Source organism: Natrix helvetica, assembly GCF_964273705.1.
Source record: "Natrix helvetica genome assembly, chromosome: 9".
NCBI lineage: Eukaryota > Metazoa > Chordata > Lepidosauria > Squamata > Natricidae > Natrix > Natrix helvetica.
In genome coordinates, this window is record NC_138560.1 from 7146377 (window position 1) to 7165513 (window position 19137).

At 44.2% G+C, this 19137-nt stretch overlaps 1 protein-coding gene across 1 annotated transcript; it reads right to left on the reverse strand.

Annotated features, from left to right (window-relative positions):
* Nucleotides 1-6333: 6333 nt before the first annotated feature.
* Nucleotides 6334-13319, reverse strand: LOC309396505 (uncharacterized protein C8orf90 homolog; the record flags this gene model as incomplete). Its single annotated transcript, XM_081961665.1, has 2 exons — nt 6334-7166; nt 13238-13319. The coding sequence occupies 2 exons, from the start codon at nt 13317-13319 to the stop codon at nt 6334-6336; spliced, it is 915 nt and encodes a 304-aa protein (XP_081817791.1).
* Between the last annotated feature and the right edge of the window lie 5818 nt (nt 13320-19137).

A 19137-nucleotide genomic window follows, 5' to 3' on the forward strand; every position in this document is an offset into this window, starting at 1 on the left:
AGGGGATAGAACGTTGCGACGATCCGGGGCGGGGCGGGAGGGGGAGAAATGGAACGTTGCCTCGCTGGATGGAACGCGGCGGGGTTCGATCGAACGTTGCGGCAACAATGTTGCGCCGCGGGGGGTGGCTGCGCCGGTGTTGGATTTTTGTGTGTGTGCGCTCCCCCCTTCCCCCCCCCCGCTCTCTTTTACAACGCGGGGAAAGAAAAGAGCGGAGGAAAGTGAACTGGGCTGCCCGAAGAGAAGGAGAGCCCGAGGGAGGGAGGGGAGGAGGAGGAGGAAGGGAAGGAGTAGCCGAGCGCGCTCGGCTTTTGCGCTCGGTTTTTTCACACCCCCCTCTCTCGCTTCCTCCTTCCTGGTCGTTACCCAGGGCGCATGCGCGGGTGCTCAAGGGCATGGCCTTCTAAAAGGATATGTAGTCGGGGAGGTTGAGCTCGCGGCAAGCGGGAGTCTCCTGTTCGCCCTTCTATAGAAAGAGAGGCGGGGGGGGGGCGGGGGGTGTCTCCAACCTTGGCAACTTTTAAAGGCTTGTGGACTAAAACTGTCCATGGAGATATGGAGTCGTGGAAGAAGGATGGAACTTGGATTTCGCTAAGGAAATCCGAGCAAGAAAATAGGTGCAAAACACGCCTTTGGATATTACAGCCATATGAAAGGGTGGGTGGGTTAAAATAGGGATAGAAAATAGTGGGGGATTATCATCATCTTCATATATTAATAGGTTAAGATATACGAAAGGGCAGAAAGATGGTTCGGAAATGAAAGGTGATGATTATAAAAGGCATGTTTAAATAATACGAAATCATGGACATGAAATATAATATTTAGGAATAATACGTTTATGTGTACTGAAATGTATGTTACCCAGTTACCACATCGTTCACACATCGATATGTATAAAGAATATTTTAAAAAAAACGTGATTGGGAAAAAAAAGACTTGTGGACTTCAGCTCCCAGAATTCCTCAGCCAGCTCTGCTGGCTTGAGGAATTCTGGGAGTTGAAGTCCACAAGTCTTAAAAGTTGCCAAGGTTGGAGATCCCTGCTCTCTATATAGGAAGACCTTGGGTTGTTTATTGTTCAGCCCGTTTGCAAACAGATTTTGTATTTCAAGCATGCAATTGCAACACAATAGCACTTGGGCGAGCCCCCTCGGAGTCAAAAAGTCGTCCCCTCTTAAGGAGTTGTACATTTGCAACCAGGCGGTCGCAGGGGATTGCCGAACTAGGACTCGGGAAGTCGGGGGGGGGGGGGGGGCTGGGTTCGGACCAGCCGAACCGCCGCTAAAAACAAAAATAAAAAACACAAAACGTCCCGAAAGGAAATGAAATTTAAGTCTTGCAAGGTGGCGTGAAAGTGAGGACGGGAGCGAAGCCCTTTTGGAAAGTCGTGCAAATTCGATGTGAGAAAAAAGCGAGCAGATTATAGGCGGAAAAAGGTGGAATTGTGTGTTTTGTGTGTGTGAGAGGAGAGAGAAAGGGAAGGAGAGAAAATATGAATGTGCACTGTATAATTTTGTCAAAAAAGGAATTGTGTTTTGTGTGTGAGAGAGAGGAGAGAGAAAGAGGGAAGGAGAGGAAAGTGAGAAAGAGAAAGGGAAGGAGAGAGAGCGAATACAATTGTGCACTGTATAATTTTGGCAAAAAAGGAATTGTGTTTTGTTCGTGAGAGAGAAGGAGAGAGGAGGGAAAGGGGGGAAGGAGAGCAAAAAGTAGAGAAGGAAGGGGGAGAGAATATGAATGTGCACTCTATAATTTTGGCAAAAGTGGAATTGTGTGCTTTGTGTGTAAGAGAGAGAGAGAGAGAAGAAGAAGGAGGAGGAGGAGGAGGAGGAGAAAATATGAATGCACACTATAATTTTGGCAAAAAGAATTGTGTGTGTGAGAGAAAGAGGGAAGGAGAGGAAAGGGGGAAGGAGAAAGATAGAATATGAATGTGCACTGTATAATTTGGCAAAAAGGGTGGAATTGTGTTTTGTGTAAGAGAGAAGGAAAGAGAAAGATGGAAGGAGACAAAGGGGGAAAAGAGAGAAAGAGAAAGAAGGAGAGAGAGAAGAAGGGAGGAAGAAGGAGAGAGTGTGTATCAATGTTCACTGTATAATTTTGGGTGCTTGGTGGCAAAGGGTGCGCTGCATAACAATGGCTTACTCTGCTAAGTCCCAGCGAGTGAGTTCACACCATGTGCCAAACCCAATATGGCTTCATGCCAGGTGGAACCAGACTTCTGTAGAACCTTAAGACAAGCCAGGATGAAAGCAAGCCATGGTGTGGGTTTCGTGTTTGAAGTTTCAGCTCTTCTTCCCTTTTTGCCCGCTGCTGCTAGGGATGGTGGGTAACGCCTGCCAAAGTTTTCAAAATTCATACGGGCTGGTTGTTTGAACCTTGGTTAATCAGCAACAAGATTACACGGCTATAAATTGACCATGGCATAAGTTATTGCACTTTTCAGAAAGTTTACATATACTGTACAAATAATAATTAAACGTGAAATATTGACAGTATTGTATCAAAAAACCCACGGGTGGATCAAAAGGAAAAGGAACAAACAGCTGAATTTATCCATTGAGTTTACTGGGGGGGGGATTCAGTGACGTGTTTGTAAATGCTGACAGCATATATTTAGTTGCCTAAACATAACAAATTAATGTCGCATTCCTTTCTTGCAAAGAAGCTAGTATTAAAATCTCAGGTCTGGATTTTTTTTTTTTTGCCTGCCATGGATATAATTGATTGGTAGGATGACACCTGTTGTGATTATAGAATGATTATAGAACAACAACAAAATTTATTAGTGCAGATATCAGTCGTTGGAAACAACAATCGGGTTTTGTTGTTGTTGTTGTTAACAGGGCTTAACAACACGTGTGTGTTGAGTATTGGGTCTAAGCCAGGGGTGTCCAAACTTTTTGCAAGGAGGGCCAGATTTGGTGAGGTGAAAACGTGTGGGGCCGATCATTCAGCCTGACATTCTTTGAACCCTTAACATTAAATGCGAATTGACTACCGTATTTTTCGGAGTATAAGACACACCAAGATTTTGAAGAGGCAAATTAAAAAAAAAGTTTTTGCACTCTCCCCAAAACGGCCCATTTTTCGTGAAAACGGGCCTTTTTTTTAAAGGGCATGAATAGCCCTTAAGAGGCTTCTAGAGTGCTCCTGGAGGTTGTTGGGGGGGGGGGGGCAAAGTTGAGCAAAAAACGGCCCGTTTTTTGTTCATTTATGCCCTCCACAGCCCTCAGGAGCACTCTGAAAACCTCCTAAAGGCTATGCACAGCCATTTTGGTGAAGGGGGCAGAGAGGAGGCAAAAAATGCTGTATTCAGTGTATAAGGTGCACCCAGATTTTTAGCCTCTTTTTTGAGGGGAAAAAGATGCATCTTTATACTCCGAAAAATACGGTATTTTATGAAAGACTAAACAAATAACTCCGGTGGGGAGAAGAGGCTGCGGGCCGCTTGCAATTTGAAAAAGGGCCGCATTTGGCCCCCGGGCCGCACTTTGGACATGCCTGGTCTAAGCCCTGAACTCTTAAATTGGTAAACGTCTATGGAGATCCTCGGGTTGTCCCAAAGGGGCTTTTTCAAGAGGCAATTGGACTTTCTGGTTTTTTCTTTGAAGACGTTTCACTTCTCCAAGAAGCTTCTTCAGCTTCCTCAGTTTGGATAAGCCATGAGTAGAATTAATTGCCAGGATGACACCTCTTGCGATTATAGAATGGGTACAAAAATTGGCAGAGGCAACTCTTACAACATTGATCAATAATTCTTAACTCTGAGAAGGGCCACGATTCCAAATAAGTGGATACAATTGATTATTGCGCAAAACTGGTGAGCAAAATATTTTTTGACAGGGCAAACCAAGGAGAACACTTATTTAAAATGAGGAATTTTAAGGCTGGGAAGTGGGCGTCTCATTTCATTCTGTGGAATGCAAAGGCTGAATTCACCCAGCATGTCTAAACCTGGCTATACTGAGGTTTATTTTATAGGTGGTCTTGTTATGGGAAATACCACCTGTTACAGACTATGGGTCATCTGACAGGCCAATGTTTCTCCATCAATTCTAAGATGTGTGGACTTCAATTCCCAGAACTGCTGTGCTGGCTGAGGAATTCTGGGAGTTGAAGTCCACACACCTTAATTAACCATGTTACAATTTATTTTATGTATGGCTGTGAAAGTTGGACCATAAGGAAGGCTGAGCACCAAAGAATTGAGGCCTTTGAGCTGGTGACTAATTTAACAACTGCAGAGACACACTTAAGGAAAAGGCGTAAAATGGGACACAACTCCCTTCACAAGTTTCTCACTTGGCAACATGAATTCTGGGCTCAATTGTGGTCGTAAGTCGAGGACTACTTGTAGTTACAGGGAAATAAAGAGTCTGAATGTGGTTCCCCACACCCCACCCCACCCCCTGCCCGCTTTCCTCTTTGGGAGAATGAGGGTGTTGGCTGAGAAGCTTTCTCAGGTTACATTTCTGTCCTGGACTCAAGTTTCATTTATCTGAACGTTGTCTCAGCAGGTGTTCCTGCCACGAGAGCAGCCTATTTGTGAATCAATCCTTTTCTCACGGAAGCCATTTTGTGAATCTGCTCACGACATACTAACAAAAAATCACCAGGTAGCCTACAACTCAAAAATAGCAATAGCCCTTAAACTTATATACCGCTTCACAGTGCTTTACAGCCCTCTCTAAGCAGTATACAGAGTCGGCCTCTTGCCTCCAACAATCTGGGTCCTCATTTGACCCACCTCGGAAGGACGGAAGGACGAGTCAACCTTGAGCCTGGTGAGATTCGAACTGCCAAATTGCAGGCAGCTGGCAGTCAGCAGAAGTAGCCTGCAGTACTGCGTTCTCATCACTGCGCCACCGTGGCTCTAAAATTGCCTGAAGTTACAACCCTTATGGTCCTGTTTTACAATTAACAGGGAAAATAAATGCTCTAGAAAAGAGATCCTGACCCACAGAATATTTAGGCAACGTATTCTGGATTTTTTTTGTGAAACTGGGCAAGACTGCTGGATCGCATGTGAGGAAGAGGTAGATCATGATTTACTGATAAATACTGTGGACTCAACAAGTGTGTCCTTATTTACAACCCACCTGCAGAGATAAACTCATCCTTCTAGATTAACTTAATACAATACAATACAATAGTAGAGTTGGAAGGGGCCTTGGAGGTCTTCTAGTCCAACCCGCTGCCTAGACAGGAAACCCTATACCATTTCAGGCAAATGGCTATCCAACATCTTCTAGATTATCTGCTGAGAAGAACCATAGGCTGCCTGGGGAATTCTGGGTGTGGAAATCCACAAGTCTTAAAGTTGCCAATTTGGGGGAACCTGATTTAGAGAGAGAAAGAGCTAGTGAAGGTGGCCTGTTTTTATCTTCGTTTAATGACCCCGTAATCCCTTGCTGGGTAGAGTGGGCAACTGAATGGAGCTGTGCGTTTATGCCAGCGGGCGACACCTAGGAGTAGGTCCTTCTCTGTGATGGGCCCAACCCTCTGGAATGACCTCCCCCCCGACATTCGAACTACCACCGACCTCCGTTCCTTCCGTCAAAAATTAAAGACTCACCTATTTCAATCAGCTGGCCTGGCACTCTCTTAGTTTTGCCTCCCGGGGATATATTTTAATTGGGTTTGGGTATTTTAATTGGGGATGTTTTTAGGGTCTTAGAGTATATTTATTTCTTGTACAGCCTATCTCCTCCATCCAAATGTATTTGTTTTATATTATTGTATTTTTATCTGCATTTGACTGTACACCGCCCCAAGTCCCTTTTTGGGAGAGGGGGCGGTCTAGAAATTCAAGAAATAATAATAATAATAATAATAATAATAATAATAATAATAATAATAATAATAATAATCAGCCAGATGCCCTTCCTGTCACCAATGCGGAGTTTTTCCCCCCCAGCAGATATATTCTCATTGTGCCCAGAGAGAGAAATCTAGGATCTATCTAGGATCGAACTCACGGCCTCCCGATGGTGAGGCGAGAGCTCCACCTCTAAGCCACCACACCAAAGGTGTTTTCTCATCCCAGAAGCTCCACTGCATAGAAAGGCAGTCTTTTTATTATTCCAAATAGTGGGATATAGATTGCAAGATCAAGGTTTGTTCCCTTTGCTGAAACATTTGCTGGTGCAACGGCGGGTTGATATTAAGCTTTTAGCTTTCAAAAGAAAAAAGAAAACAACCCCCAAAATCAGTTTTGAACTTGGTGCCCCAGCACTTATGGAGAATATTTCACAAAAAACAATCATTCTCTGTTGTACAAAATACAATAAAAAAAATAATCCACTTGTTAAGTATGATATGCTGAACGTTAAAATCCTCCGTGTTGCGTAGGGTTCATAAACTGAAGGCTGATTGGCTGCATTGGAGCTGAACTGGGGAGACCGATGGGGGCAGGTTGGATGGTTTGGTGCCCCTTGTTGTCCTGCAGGAGAAAAGACGGCTCGGCAGGTGCGGCCATGCATGGCACACTGGTGATCACCATGATATCTGGCCGCAACGGGGAGCTGGTTTCCTGTGGGGCCGGTAGCCCCACCGCACCAGTCAGGGAGGCTTTGCTGGCGTAGCTGAGCGCCAGCTGTTCCAACCGTCTCTTCTTGAAGAAAGCCTGAGTGGTGGCGTGCAGCGGTTGGAGAAGGCGAGGGATGGGTTGTCCCGGGTGCAAGAAGAAATCAAAGCCGGAGCAATCGGCAGGGTCGTAGGCCAACTGGCGGGACCCTTCGGTCTCACCCGGCCAGGCGAAAGGGAATGGGAGCGTAAAATCTTCGGTGAGTACCCGTATGGCAAAGTCGTCTTCCTTCCCGAATTCCTTGTAGGCCCTTTGGATGCTGTGGAAATGCTCTTCCCATTTTTTCATGTCTCCATCGTAGATGTCCGGGAAGGAACCTGGGAGAGTCTGAAAGAGCCTAGAGAGGGTGGGGCCAGCTGGCGAACCGGACAAGCTGTAGATGACTCCGGTTGAGGTGCTGGCCGAAGTTGTCTGGTTGAAGATGGGTGTTGGCTGGAGAGAGGTCAGCGATGGGGGAAGCAGGAAGTCTTGTGAGCCGCTTCCTAGTTCTCCTCCAGACTTGGATCCGCTCCCTGCAGTGGGAAGGGACTTGCCCTGTTGCAGGGAAGCCAGGGGGCCTGAAATCCCTTCATCACCTAGATGGAATGTAAGAGAAAGACAGCAAAGGTAGAGCTAAATTTCAGCAACCCCATTTGTTAGAGAGACGTTCTCTCAGGCTCTTCGAAGGAGACAATAGTGGTAGCGCTTAGACCAGGGGTGTCCAAACTTGGGAACTTTAAGACTTGTGGACTTCAACTCCCAGAATTCCCCAGTTCCCAAGTTTGGACACCCCTGGCTTAGACTTATATACTGCTTTGCAGTGCTTTTACAGCCCTCTCTAAGCAGTTTACAGAGTCAAGCCTATTGCCCAACAATCTAAATCCTCATTTTACTGACCATGGAAGGATGGGTCAACCTTGAGCCTGCGAGACTCAATCTACCAAATTGCAGACAGCCGGCAGTCAGCAGAAGTAGCCTGCAGTATTGCCAGAGTTCGTATTCAGCCAGTTCGGACCGGTTCAGCAGAACTGGTAGCAGAAATCACGGGTGGGCCTGTTCACCCACCTTAGCTCTACGCCATCTTATTTAGGCACGTTTTTGAGGCCGGGTGCATGCGCGGAAGGCACGCAAGCAAAGCGCATGCATGGAAGGCCAGGCGCATGCATGGAAGGAGTGCATGCGAAGCGAGTGGGCATGTGCGTGTGGTGAACCAGTGGTAACAAAATGTGAAACCCACCGTTGAGCACTGTACTGCGCCGCCACGGCTCACCCCAGTAAATAGCTCCCCCCAAAAAAACAGTTCTCTTGCGATACGATAAATGGCAGAAAACTTCAAGTAGCAAAAGAGTTTTGTTGGCTTGTATGGTCTCTGTCAATGAAACGGGAGCTTCTTGTTCAGCCTTTGCTAATGGATTCAGGAGAGAAGAATTTGTTGGCCCTCACGAAGGAGGACTAGCATGGAACTATCCCTAAAACCTGTGGATTTTGGGTTAGAGATGAGTGGTTGCAGGACAGCAAAAGAAGAACCTTGATTAGCTGAAGACCTATCAAAATGAAGGGTGGCTCAGTGGCTAAGGCGCTGAGCTTGTCGATCAGAAAGGCCAGCAGTTTGGCGGTTTGAATTCCTAGTGCTGCGTAACGGAGTGAGCTCCTGTTTCTTGTCCCAGCTTCTGCCAACCTAGCAGTTCGAAAATGGAATAAAGTTATTGATAGCAGTAGCATTTCAGCCTATTGGCCCCAACAATTTTTGGGTCCTCATTTTAACCGACTTCGGAAGGATGAAAGGCTGAGTCAACCTTGAGCCTGGTGAGATTCGAACTGCCAAATTGCAGGCTGCAGAAGTAGCCTGCAGTACTTCACTCTAGCCACTGCGCCACTGGGGTTCAATAGTTCCTAGTTAACATCCTATTCAGTACTTGGCCTTGTTCTCTAATTGACACTGCCAAGAACTCTAGCTGTCACACTCAATTTTGACTTGCAATTGGACCTCAGATGGGCCAACTTGTAGGGGTGAGATTTGGTCTTGCATCAGCCAGTTGCTAAGACATAAGGTATGTTTGCCCTGAGGGCTACTCTAAGGCCTGTGGAGTCTTTCCTCCCTTAGTCCCTGCAAAACTCTTCACCTGGAGGATGGGATGGGCTATCCAAAGTCTCTGCCCCCAAAGAAGCCATGGTCACTCCTGGGAAGTTGATATGGAAGGGGTGGAGGGCCCATTGTTGACTGCTGTTTCCTAGGAAACTACAATGGCTTTCTGATGACATCACAGCTGATCAAAGGGGAAATGACAATGCGATGCAAATAATCAGAACTGAATGGGGCACTGGATATTCTTTTTTCTGTCAAGGGAAAACATCTATTGGGAAATGGATCAGTGGTCTACGATCTCTCAATCCTGGATATCAAAATCACGTTGTCTCATGTTGTATGCAATGCATGGGATCCTAAATCCCTACCAACCAGGTTTGCAAAGGGAAAGGTTCCCCTCATGCTAGTCATTCCCGACTCTAGGGGGCGATGCTCATCTCTGTTTCAAAGCTGAAGAGCCAGCGCTGTCCGAAGACGTCTCCGTGGTCATGTGGCCGGCATGACTAAACATTGAAGGAGCATGGAATGCTGTTACCTTCCCACCAAAGGTGGTTCCTATTTTTCTACTTGACAGGTTGACAGAAGCTGGGGCAAGTCACGGGAGCTCACTCCGTTACGCAGCACTAGGGATTCGAGACAATTTGAGATAGACATACACAATGTTTTACTGTGCCACACACTCCCCCCCCCCACAAATAGCCTGTTGCCCTGGGTTCTGCTTGGCTCGATGTAGAATAGACTGGCCCAGGCCTTAATGACTCATTGACAAAGGAGGGAGGCTGACTTTCTGCCTCCCTTTTAAGGGAGATATTCTGCCCTTTTAATATTTCCTAAAACATCTCTTTTTCCTAGGGGAGGGGTGGGTGCTAACTTCCTACAGGTCACCTAATGAACTATTGTAAGCCAAGGACCACCTGCACAGCAACTTCGCCCAACCTGCGTGCTTTCCAGATTTCCCAGAATTCTTCCACACCAGCATGGCCATTGCAGAAGATTTTCCAAGTCTGAAATCTACAAATCTGGAAGAAAGGGTGGGGAAAGCTGAGCTAGAAATTAAAGGGGAGAGCGGTCTCAGCCATCAGATTTCTTTGACATCAATTTAAGGATCTCAACAATAATTACTGGTGTTTTTTAACCATTGTGGTGGTGGGAACCCACCCACCTTGTAAAATGTTTTGAGCGTTTTTTGCAGTCTTTTGCTTTATCCTCTAGGTGGCAGCAAAACCCAATAGTTTGCCTTTTCCAAAATTCTAAGTGAATTCTGTAGATGAACTGTTTACAATACTTTGGAGCGAAAGAGACAGATCCTTTAGCTAATGATTGTAAATAAAATATGCTCCACGCTTCAAACACAAATAAATGGCAAACCCACTTTCTTCTGACTCTGGTTTCCTTACTAATGTAAAGGCTGATAACATTGTACTCAGGGGTGGGATTCAGGCAATTTGGACCAGTTCGGGCCAAGTGGATGCTAATTTTACATCTGGTTCCCCGAACCGGTAGTTGAAAGGACTGGCTGGCCCCTCCTACCCCGCCCCTCCCAGAGAGCCTGTTTTGGATGCCAGGTAAATGCAGGGCCCGCACGAAGGCTCTGGGAGGGCAAAAAATGGGCATCGTGTGAATGCAAGGCTTGCCTGTGGAATCACAAGGGCTCGTTTAGGGGGCTGGAGGCCAAAACATATGAAGAACGGTTGCAGGAACTGGGTATGTCTAGTTTGATGAAAAGAACTAGGGGAGACATGATAGCAGTGTTCTAATATCTCAGGGGTTGCCACAAAGAAGAGGGAGTCAAACTATTCTCCAAGGCACCTGAGGGTAGAACAAGAAGCAATGGGTGGAAACTAATCAAATAGAGAAACAACTTAGAACTGAGGAGAAACTTCCTGACAGTGAGAACAATTAATCAGTGGAACAGAAGTTGCCTCCAGAAGTTGTGAATGCCCCAACACTGGAAGTCTTTAAAGAAGATGCTGGATAACTATTTGTCTGAAGTGGTGTACGGTTTCCTGCCTTAAGCAGGGGGTTGGGGAGAAGACCTCCAATGTCCCTTCCAACTCTGCTATTCTATTCTATTCTATTTTCTGCGCTCTGAAATAGTTTTCTGAAATAGAGACCCGTGGAGGTTGCCAGCTTGTCTGTTGGCTGCTTGTCCTGGATTTCCAGCCATTGTCCTTACTAGGATAATATTTGGTGCTTTGTGTCACTCAGATTCCAAACAAGGTCCCGGCAAAGGAGAATTTATGATCTTGCTTTTCTCTTTACAATAAAAAAAAAAAAGATTCCACAGGACACATCTCAACTCCATTTGGTTTGTCATATGGAGCATATCACCATCAACGGCCCAAAGTGAATCCCAGGACAAGCACTGGATAAAAATAATTATCTGCTGTAGTCGAAACCAAGATTAAACTCAAAGTGAAAAAGTGAATGAGTGAGAGAGAGATTTCAAAGATATGTAGTTCAGAAATCCCATTTCAAAACTGGATACCATTTCCTGCAAGGAAATCACCTTAAAAGGCCATCGTTCTAAAATCCTGCACTAATTGCTGTAAAATTGAGCAAGTTTCTCCTTCTGAGAGCCATCTCATTTTCCTTTAAATTGCATCCATTTTTAATTTGTTTTTTTTTTTAAAAAAATAGTCACTTATTTAGCTGTTCATGTTGAATCCATGCAACACAATGGGAGATTATGTGAAAATCTCTTGGGCGGGGAGGGGGGAGAAGGTTGAATAGATTCTGGAGTTCTGAAAAGCGGTCCAGGTAACTGCTGCATTCTGATTCCTTTGGGGTAAAAGCAGAGGTGACCAACCTTGGCAACTTTTCATATTTGTGGGCTTCAATTCCCAGAATTCCCTAATCCGCAAGCCAGCCAGGATGGGGAATTCTGGGACTTGAACTCCAAAAATCTTTAAAAAGTTGCCAGAGTTGGATACTCCCGGGGATAAAGTGACAATAACGTGACCACAACATGAGGATAGAATTCTTGCCGCCTTAACACTTGTGGTGTTGTTTTTTAAAAAAATAATAAATGTTTTTTATTGTACATTTTCCATTTATTCTACATCACAATTTCAGTTTTGCAACACCGTTATACTGGTTGGTATCAAGTCCTTTTTGAATATATACATGGTGTTATACAGCCTAATTGTAACCGTTATATTCTCTTAATCATATAGTATAATCTCTTTTTAAATGCATTATATTGTACAACATAGTTATGTCCATTATTTCCATAGTTGTGCCATAATACTCTATACCAGGGGTGTCCAAACTTGGGAACTTTAAGACTTGTGGACTTCAACTCCCAGAATTCCCCAGCCAGCCAAGACTTGTAGACTTCAACATGGTTTGAAATCACAAACGGCCTTTCAAAAATTATCTGCTTGGTTTGTCATCAGATAAATTAGAGCATGAAACCATCTATGTTCTTTTAAAAGTCAGGTTCACCATCAGAAAAATGAAGAACATGTTCTTGTAATTTTTTTTCCAGGTGAATTAATAATAAGAAGGGAACCTGGGCTTTTAATGATGACAATTTTGAATATGTTTGAATAAAATGGTGATGGCTTTAAAACTAACATATAGAAATATTGAATAAGCAAAAGATTGAAGAGTATGATTTAATATAAATATGTATATTATTAGTATAACGATATATGTTTGTTAAAATGTAACAAATATGACTATCAACATTTTATTTGTAGTAAAATTAATGATATGTAGAATTTGATTGGCATGAAAACGACATATTGAATTATTGAATAAGATAATAATGTAAATAATAATAATAAAATGTGTATTATTACTATTATTAGATTTATATAACTTGTAAAATATAACTAAGATGAACATTGTTTTTAATTCGTTTTAAAATGGGATTAGAAAGGGGATATTTTTTAAATATAAGTGGCATAATTAAAAATTAGAAAGGGGAACAAAAGACAATTATAATCCAATATAAATCAGTGTATTGCTATTAGAATTATATAAGTTTGTTAAACATAAGAAATATGATTATTGGTATTCTATCTGTAGTAAAAAGAGTGATATCAAGAATATGGAGATTAGCAAAAAATAATATATTGAAATATTGAATAATTAAGGAAAGATTATAATTCAATAAAATATGTGCATTACTACTAAAAGTCTATAAGATTGTTAATTGTGTTGAATAAGAAGGGTATTGTTTTATTTGTACTAAAATGTAACTCTGTTTCCACCCTGTTAACACGGTGTGTTTGTACAATAAAAAAAAACTTTTTCAAAAGAAAAAGAAAAGAAACATGAAGCACATGAAGAAATCAGAGGAAAATAGCCTTTGATTTCTTCTGCGCAACATCTCTTGATAACAAGAAACAATCCATCTTTCTGTCAATGTTTTCCAAGAACTGGACAACTGGATGCGTGATAACCATACACAATGCTTTACTCTGCCACACACTTATCCCCAAATAGCCTGTTGTCCTGGGTCAACCTCATTCTCCTTGGCGTGATGTAGCCACCGAATGATGTCTTCCATGCTCAGTCCTTAAAAAATAATAAAAAGTCTGAAAAGTTTGTCAAGTGCCATTCAGCCTTTGCCTGCCTCCAAGAGGTCCTGCACTGGTTGGGATGAGGTGCTGGCCTTGGTGTTGATTGTCTTCTTCTTGTTCTCAAGCTCCATCCTCTGCTTCACCAATTGTACAATACAACACACCATGAACAACATTTGGATATTTATTTGTTGCTGGGAGAAATATCCATCTGGTTGAGTTCCAAGCCAGGAGAAAGATACGGGAAACATGGAGGCTGATTGGAAAGATGGTTTGTTGATGAAGCAGAACCACCAGCCCCGTGTGATTCTGGGCAGCTGAACAAAATGAATTTGAGAGTGGGTGGGTTTTTATACCTTCTTTTGGGCTTTGCATTTGAGCTTCCTGTTCCTGTGCAAGAATATGCCCTTTAATATTCTATTGGCTGGTGTCAGGTTCCTATGGGGTCATGTAGGGGTCATAGCTGGCTCTATGGGCAAGAGAAGAAATGCAAATCCCAGGTGCTTGTCTGGGCTAATCTGGTCAGCCTCTGGCTTATTGTTTCTCTGAGCTCCCAGGTGAAGTTGGGACTGTTCTAGGAGTGGTACAATGAAGGGGCTTTGGGCTGCTCTGGGATGCTTCTAACCCTACCATTCTGCCTTTGTTTCAAAATATCCTGTCTTGAATGGATTACCAAAGCTGCATTTCTGAAAGGTGGCCTCCTCGGTTTCTGCTTGGGGGCAGGGAGACGGACTGGTTTCTGAATAGGCTGGCCCAATCTTTCTTAATGGGAACATAATATCTGCTGGGGGCTATTAAGAAAGGCTGCTTCCTGCCTCTAACCCCCCCCCCCCACGTTTCTCCATTTCTCATTTAGGGAAATATAATATTCTGCCTTTTTAAATATTCCTCTAAATATTTCATTTTTCTGGGAAGGGTGGGGTGGCTTCCCACACTATTCATTAGTCATCATAACACTGTATTTTATTACATTATAAGGTAAAGGTTCCCCTTGCACATATGTACTAGTCATTCCCGACTGTAGGGGGCAGTGCTCAACTCCGAAGTCATGTGGCCAGCATGACGAAACGCCGAAGGTGCACGGAACGTTGTTACCTTCCCACCAAAGGTGGTTCCTATTTTTCTACTTGCATTTTTACATGCTTTCGAACTGCTAGGTTGGCAGAAGCTGGGACAAGTAACGGGAGCTCAATCCGTTACCCGGCGCTAGGGATTCGAACCGCTGAACTGCTGACCTTCTGATCGACAAGCTCAGCATCTTAGCCACTGAGCCACCTTTTTCACATTACACATATTCTTATTTGTCTTTTGAACTGTTATCCTCAGTTGTTTTTCTGTTACATAGAAAGATGTATCCAATGGTCCTATTGTCCATTTCATTGATTCTGGCCATCTGGCTGTCATAAATAATTTATGAAAATTGTATGAATAAGAAAAACACCCAAGTTTAACTTGGCACTAGATCCTTTCTTTTGTTGAATTAATCCTTCTGACCTTTCTCAATTGATAAGATAATTTGAAGACAGCATCAATTGCTCCTTTCTGTTTGGGCAGTCTGGCTTATGAAGACACATCAATAAAAATCCATCCTTAACCCACCCGTTCATACTTACTTTCGCATCTTGGGAAGGAAACCTCAAGTTGAGAAAAATGAAGCTGTCCTTCGCAGGTGTTGCTATGTTGATTTCTGTGCTCTGCACTCTTGCTCAGGTGAGAGGAACCTTGGATTTTAAGAAGAGCAACTTAGGGGATGGGGGGAAGACACTCCTGTTTATCAAAATATTTTCCCAAAAATAAGACAGGGTCTTATTTTCTTTTGACCTCCAAAATAAGCACTTGGTCTTATTTTCAGGGAGGTCTTATTTTTGAGGTGCAGGAGGTGGTGAGCGTGGTCACCTCATGGCTGCTGCTGTGTTGCAATATTTTCAAGGAGGGCTTATTTTTTGGGGAGGGCTTATTTTAGGGTATGCACTCAAAAGGTCGATTAGGCTTATTATCCAGGGAGGTCTTCTTTTTGGGGAAACAGGGTACTGTGGGATAAACCCAGAACAAATAAATCCCTTTCAGGTTCTTGATCCTTCAGAGGTGGGTAAAATGAGGATATTGGGGGCAATATGATCACTCTGTAAGTGTGTGTGTTTGTGTGTGTGTAGAGAGACAGAGAGAGAAGGAAAGAAGGAAGGAGGGAGAGTGAGAGAGAGAGAGAGAGGGAGGGAGGGAGAGACAGAGAGACAGAGACAGAGAGACAGAGACAGAGAATATATTCATGGGGGCAATGAAGGGACACATAACTTCATTGGAACAGAGAAGGAATTATAGATATGGGAAGACCATGCCAAGGTACCAAAAATATGCCCAGCTCTCAGAGAAGCTTTCAGAGTAACAGTTTCACAAAATAACAGAGATGGAAGGGACCTTCTAGTCCAAGCCCCTGCTCAAGCAGGAGACCCTAATGCAAATAGCAACTTAGAGAGGCTGAGATGTTTCTCTGCCAAACCATGCTGGGCGAAAGCAACATTACACAGAACCCTGGTGACACAATGGTTAGAAATGCAGTGTGGCAGGCAAACTCTGTCTTGTATCCTTCCGAGATCAGTAAAATGTGGACCCAGATCACTGGGGGAAATAGGCTGAGGTTGTATATAAGTCTACGTGCTATTGCTATAGTTATTACTCTGTATTCATTTCTACCCTTGTGCTCCTGATGCCGTGCAGCTTGAAATTATCATCTTTATAGTTGTCATTGTCAATGCCTTCCTGAATGATGCATTTATAAAGTTTCAGCTTCCAGGTTAGTTTTATTTTTTTATGCCTAGGGAATGTATACTGATCTTCTCCCTCTTTTTTTTTCCTTGCTCTTTTCGTTGCTTTAGCATGGCCATGCTCATTGTATACGGAAGCAACAAAGAGTGAGTAGGATACCTTTTCTTTACCAGCTTTAGATGTTTTCCCCCTTGCTCTGAAAATTGGTCTGGAATCTCAAATGCATCCCATTATGAAAGAAAGAGTTTAAAGGAGTAGAAGAAGCTAAACCCACACACTTTCTTGGACTGTTCTTACATCCCTGCGTGATGCTATTACAACTTCCCGTTTCCCTTTTATTGCTATGTAACCATGTTCAAAAAGATGGTGGGGACGTTGGCAGTTCAGAGGTTCAAATCCTTAGTGCCATGTAACAAAGTTAGCTCCAGTTACTTTTCCCAGCTTCTGCCAACCTAACAGTTTGAAAGCATGTAAAAATTCAAGTAGAAAAAACAGGAACAACCTTTGGTGGGAAGGGAACAGCGTTCCGTGCGCCTTCGGCATTTAGTCATGCCGGCCACATGACCATGGAGACGTCTTCAGACAGTGCTGGCTCTTTGGCTTTGAAACAGAGATGAGCACCACTCCCTAGAGTTGGGAACGATTAGCACATATGTGCGAGGGGAACCTTTACCTTTACCTATTTATTTGGATTATCCAGCTCCCCACTTCTCTTACCTAATAATTTCCACCAACCTAACTGTCTTCTTCACTGAACCACATACTACAGTGCTCCGTAGGATCTAGAACAGGGGTGTCAAACTCACAGCCCACCGACTGGATGAGTCACTCCCCGGTTTAGCAAAGGGGGAAAAAGTCCCAATACGTCACATGATGACGACGTGACTATGTGAGTTTGGCACCCCTGAACTAGAACCACAGTTGTCCCATTTAGCCAAGTACAGCTGATCCCTTATGGTAATGTAGTGGAATTTTCTTTCAGTGCAGGAAAGTTGGAAGTATCTGTTTGCTGGCAGATAGTTGGGGGAGGCTGGAGGTACCTGTGTATTTCTTTCAACAGCCTCACAAATAAGGGGTGAAATCAACTTACCTTCACTATCAGTTCGCAAATGTGAGCGCCCGCGCCACCTCTGCATATATGCGGGGCCTTCCGCGCATGCACAGAGTGTCAAAAACGGGAGGTGATGACGTCCGGATGGGTGAACGGATCCTCCTGCCACCACTACTGCTACCGGTTCACCTGAACCAGATACAACCGGCGGAAATCCACCACTGCCCCAAATCCAAACCCTTGCAGCGGATTCAATTTCCCAACATTTTCTACGTACTAGGCTCCTTACGCTGAAATTAATTCAGGTCCATCTGGGTTGGCACTATAGTAAATCTGTCACTCTTTGAAGTTACACTTAGTGGTTTATTGTTGACAGCAACCTAGCTGGGAACCGGGAACAACCCCAGCTCTTAAAATATGTCAATGGTACCTGGTAAATGTTTGGGACACACGTTCCAGGCAGGTCCAGGATGTACCAGTGGTGGGAACTGTCCTCCATCAAAATAGGAGGGGAGAAAGAGACAATGTCCTAGGACAGAGGGAGACTCACGTCACCCGTCTCTGCAGGACAGCTATTGGGAGGAGACACAGCCACGGGCTTCAGTATGGTTGATAGGTTTTCTTTAATGACGATTGTTGGAAAACAATTGAGATTACTGACTCCGCTTTGGTTTTTTTCCTGTTCTGATGGTTTAATTCTACAGCCACGTAATTTTCACAATCACCATCATCACCATGACAGCCACGCTCCTCCACAACCCTACTACCCTCCTCCTCCACAACCCTACTATCCTCCTCCTCAACAAGGCTACCCTCCTCAACAAGGCTACCCTCCTCCTCAACAAGGCTACCCTCCTCCTCAACAAGGCTACCCTCCTCCTCAACAAGGCTACCCTCCTCCTCAACAAGGCTACCCTCCTCCTCAACAAGGCTACCCTCCTCCTCAACAAGTCTACCCTCCTCCTCAACAACGCTACATTCCTCCTCAACAAGGCTACCCTCCTCAACAAGGCTACCCTCCTCAACAAGTATACCCTCCTCAACAATCCTATGCTCCTCCCCCACAAGCTCCTCCTCCACAAAGCAACACTGTTGCAGGTACTGCTCAACAATCTTCGTCTTTCCCTGCTCAATCATCTGGGTCACCCGCTCCTGGCACAGTGAGTATGGAAGTATGACAGGTTCCCTTGAAGGCCTATCCATCTGGAGATGGGAGAAGCTTCTGCTGGCCCCAAATATCAAAAATAGTCTTTCCTTAAGTTCCTAGAGACCAAAGGCAAAAATTGGGAGTTGTTGTTGTTTCCCCCCACCCCCACCCAATTGTCACACATGCATCCTGGCTACCCAGGTTGCCCTTAACGTACAACCATAATTGAGCCTGCAATTAAAGTTGCAATTCATGCCAGTCGTTCATCATGTGACCGTGCCTGATTTTAAAACCTCTTTTGCAGTGACTGTTAAGCGAATGCAACGGTCGTAAAGCAAATGCCGCGTTCATTTTGCAAACACTGCGGTCCTTAAAAGAACCTGTTGTTTGTAATGGACCTTTTTTCTTTTTGCTAGAAACTTGAAATAAACATCCGCTTTGGGCAAAAGTGTTGCTGAGCAAGGATGTGACCACTGGTCAGGGAAAGTGGTGGCCATCGAAAACTTTGACTCCAGGTCCTAAGTATCTTTCAGGATGTTTGCTGTTGCTTACTGGTCGTAAATTAAGGACTATCTGTAGAGGAAGGTTTGTTGGTTGGTCTGTAGCTTGCTACAATTCCACATACCGTGTTTCCCCGAAAATATGACTTACTCAGAAGCTTGATTTTTACTTGCGTGCCCAATATAAGCCCTACCTCCAAAATAAGCCCTAATTAAGACCAGGTAAAAATTAAGTTAGGGTGGGGATGCGGGTGGGTGGAACTGCCTTACTACTTACCTTTGGACAGTTGCAGCCCAGCCTTGCACACCATGGCCAATTTCTTCTGCCGCTGATAAGGCTTTCTTAATAGCCTCTGCAGCCAATAAGAGAGCTCCAAATTGATCCAGAGTTCTCGTATTGGCTAGAGAGGCCTTCAAGGAAAGCCTTGTTGGCCTTACCGGACAAAGACGTTCCTAAAGGCCTCTGACAGCGAAAAGGAGGCCAGGGG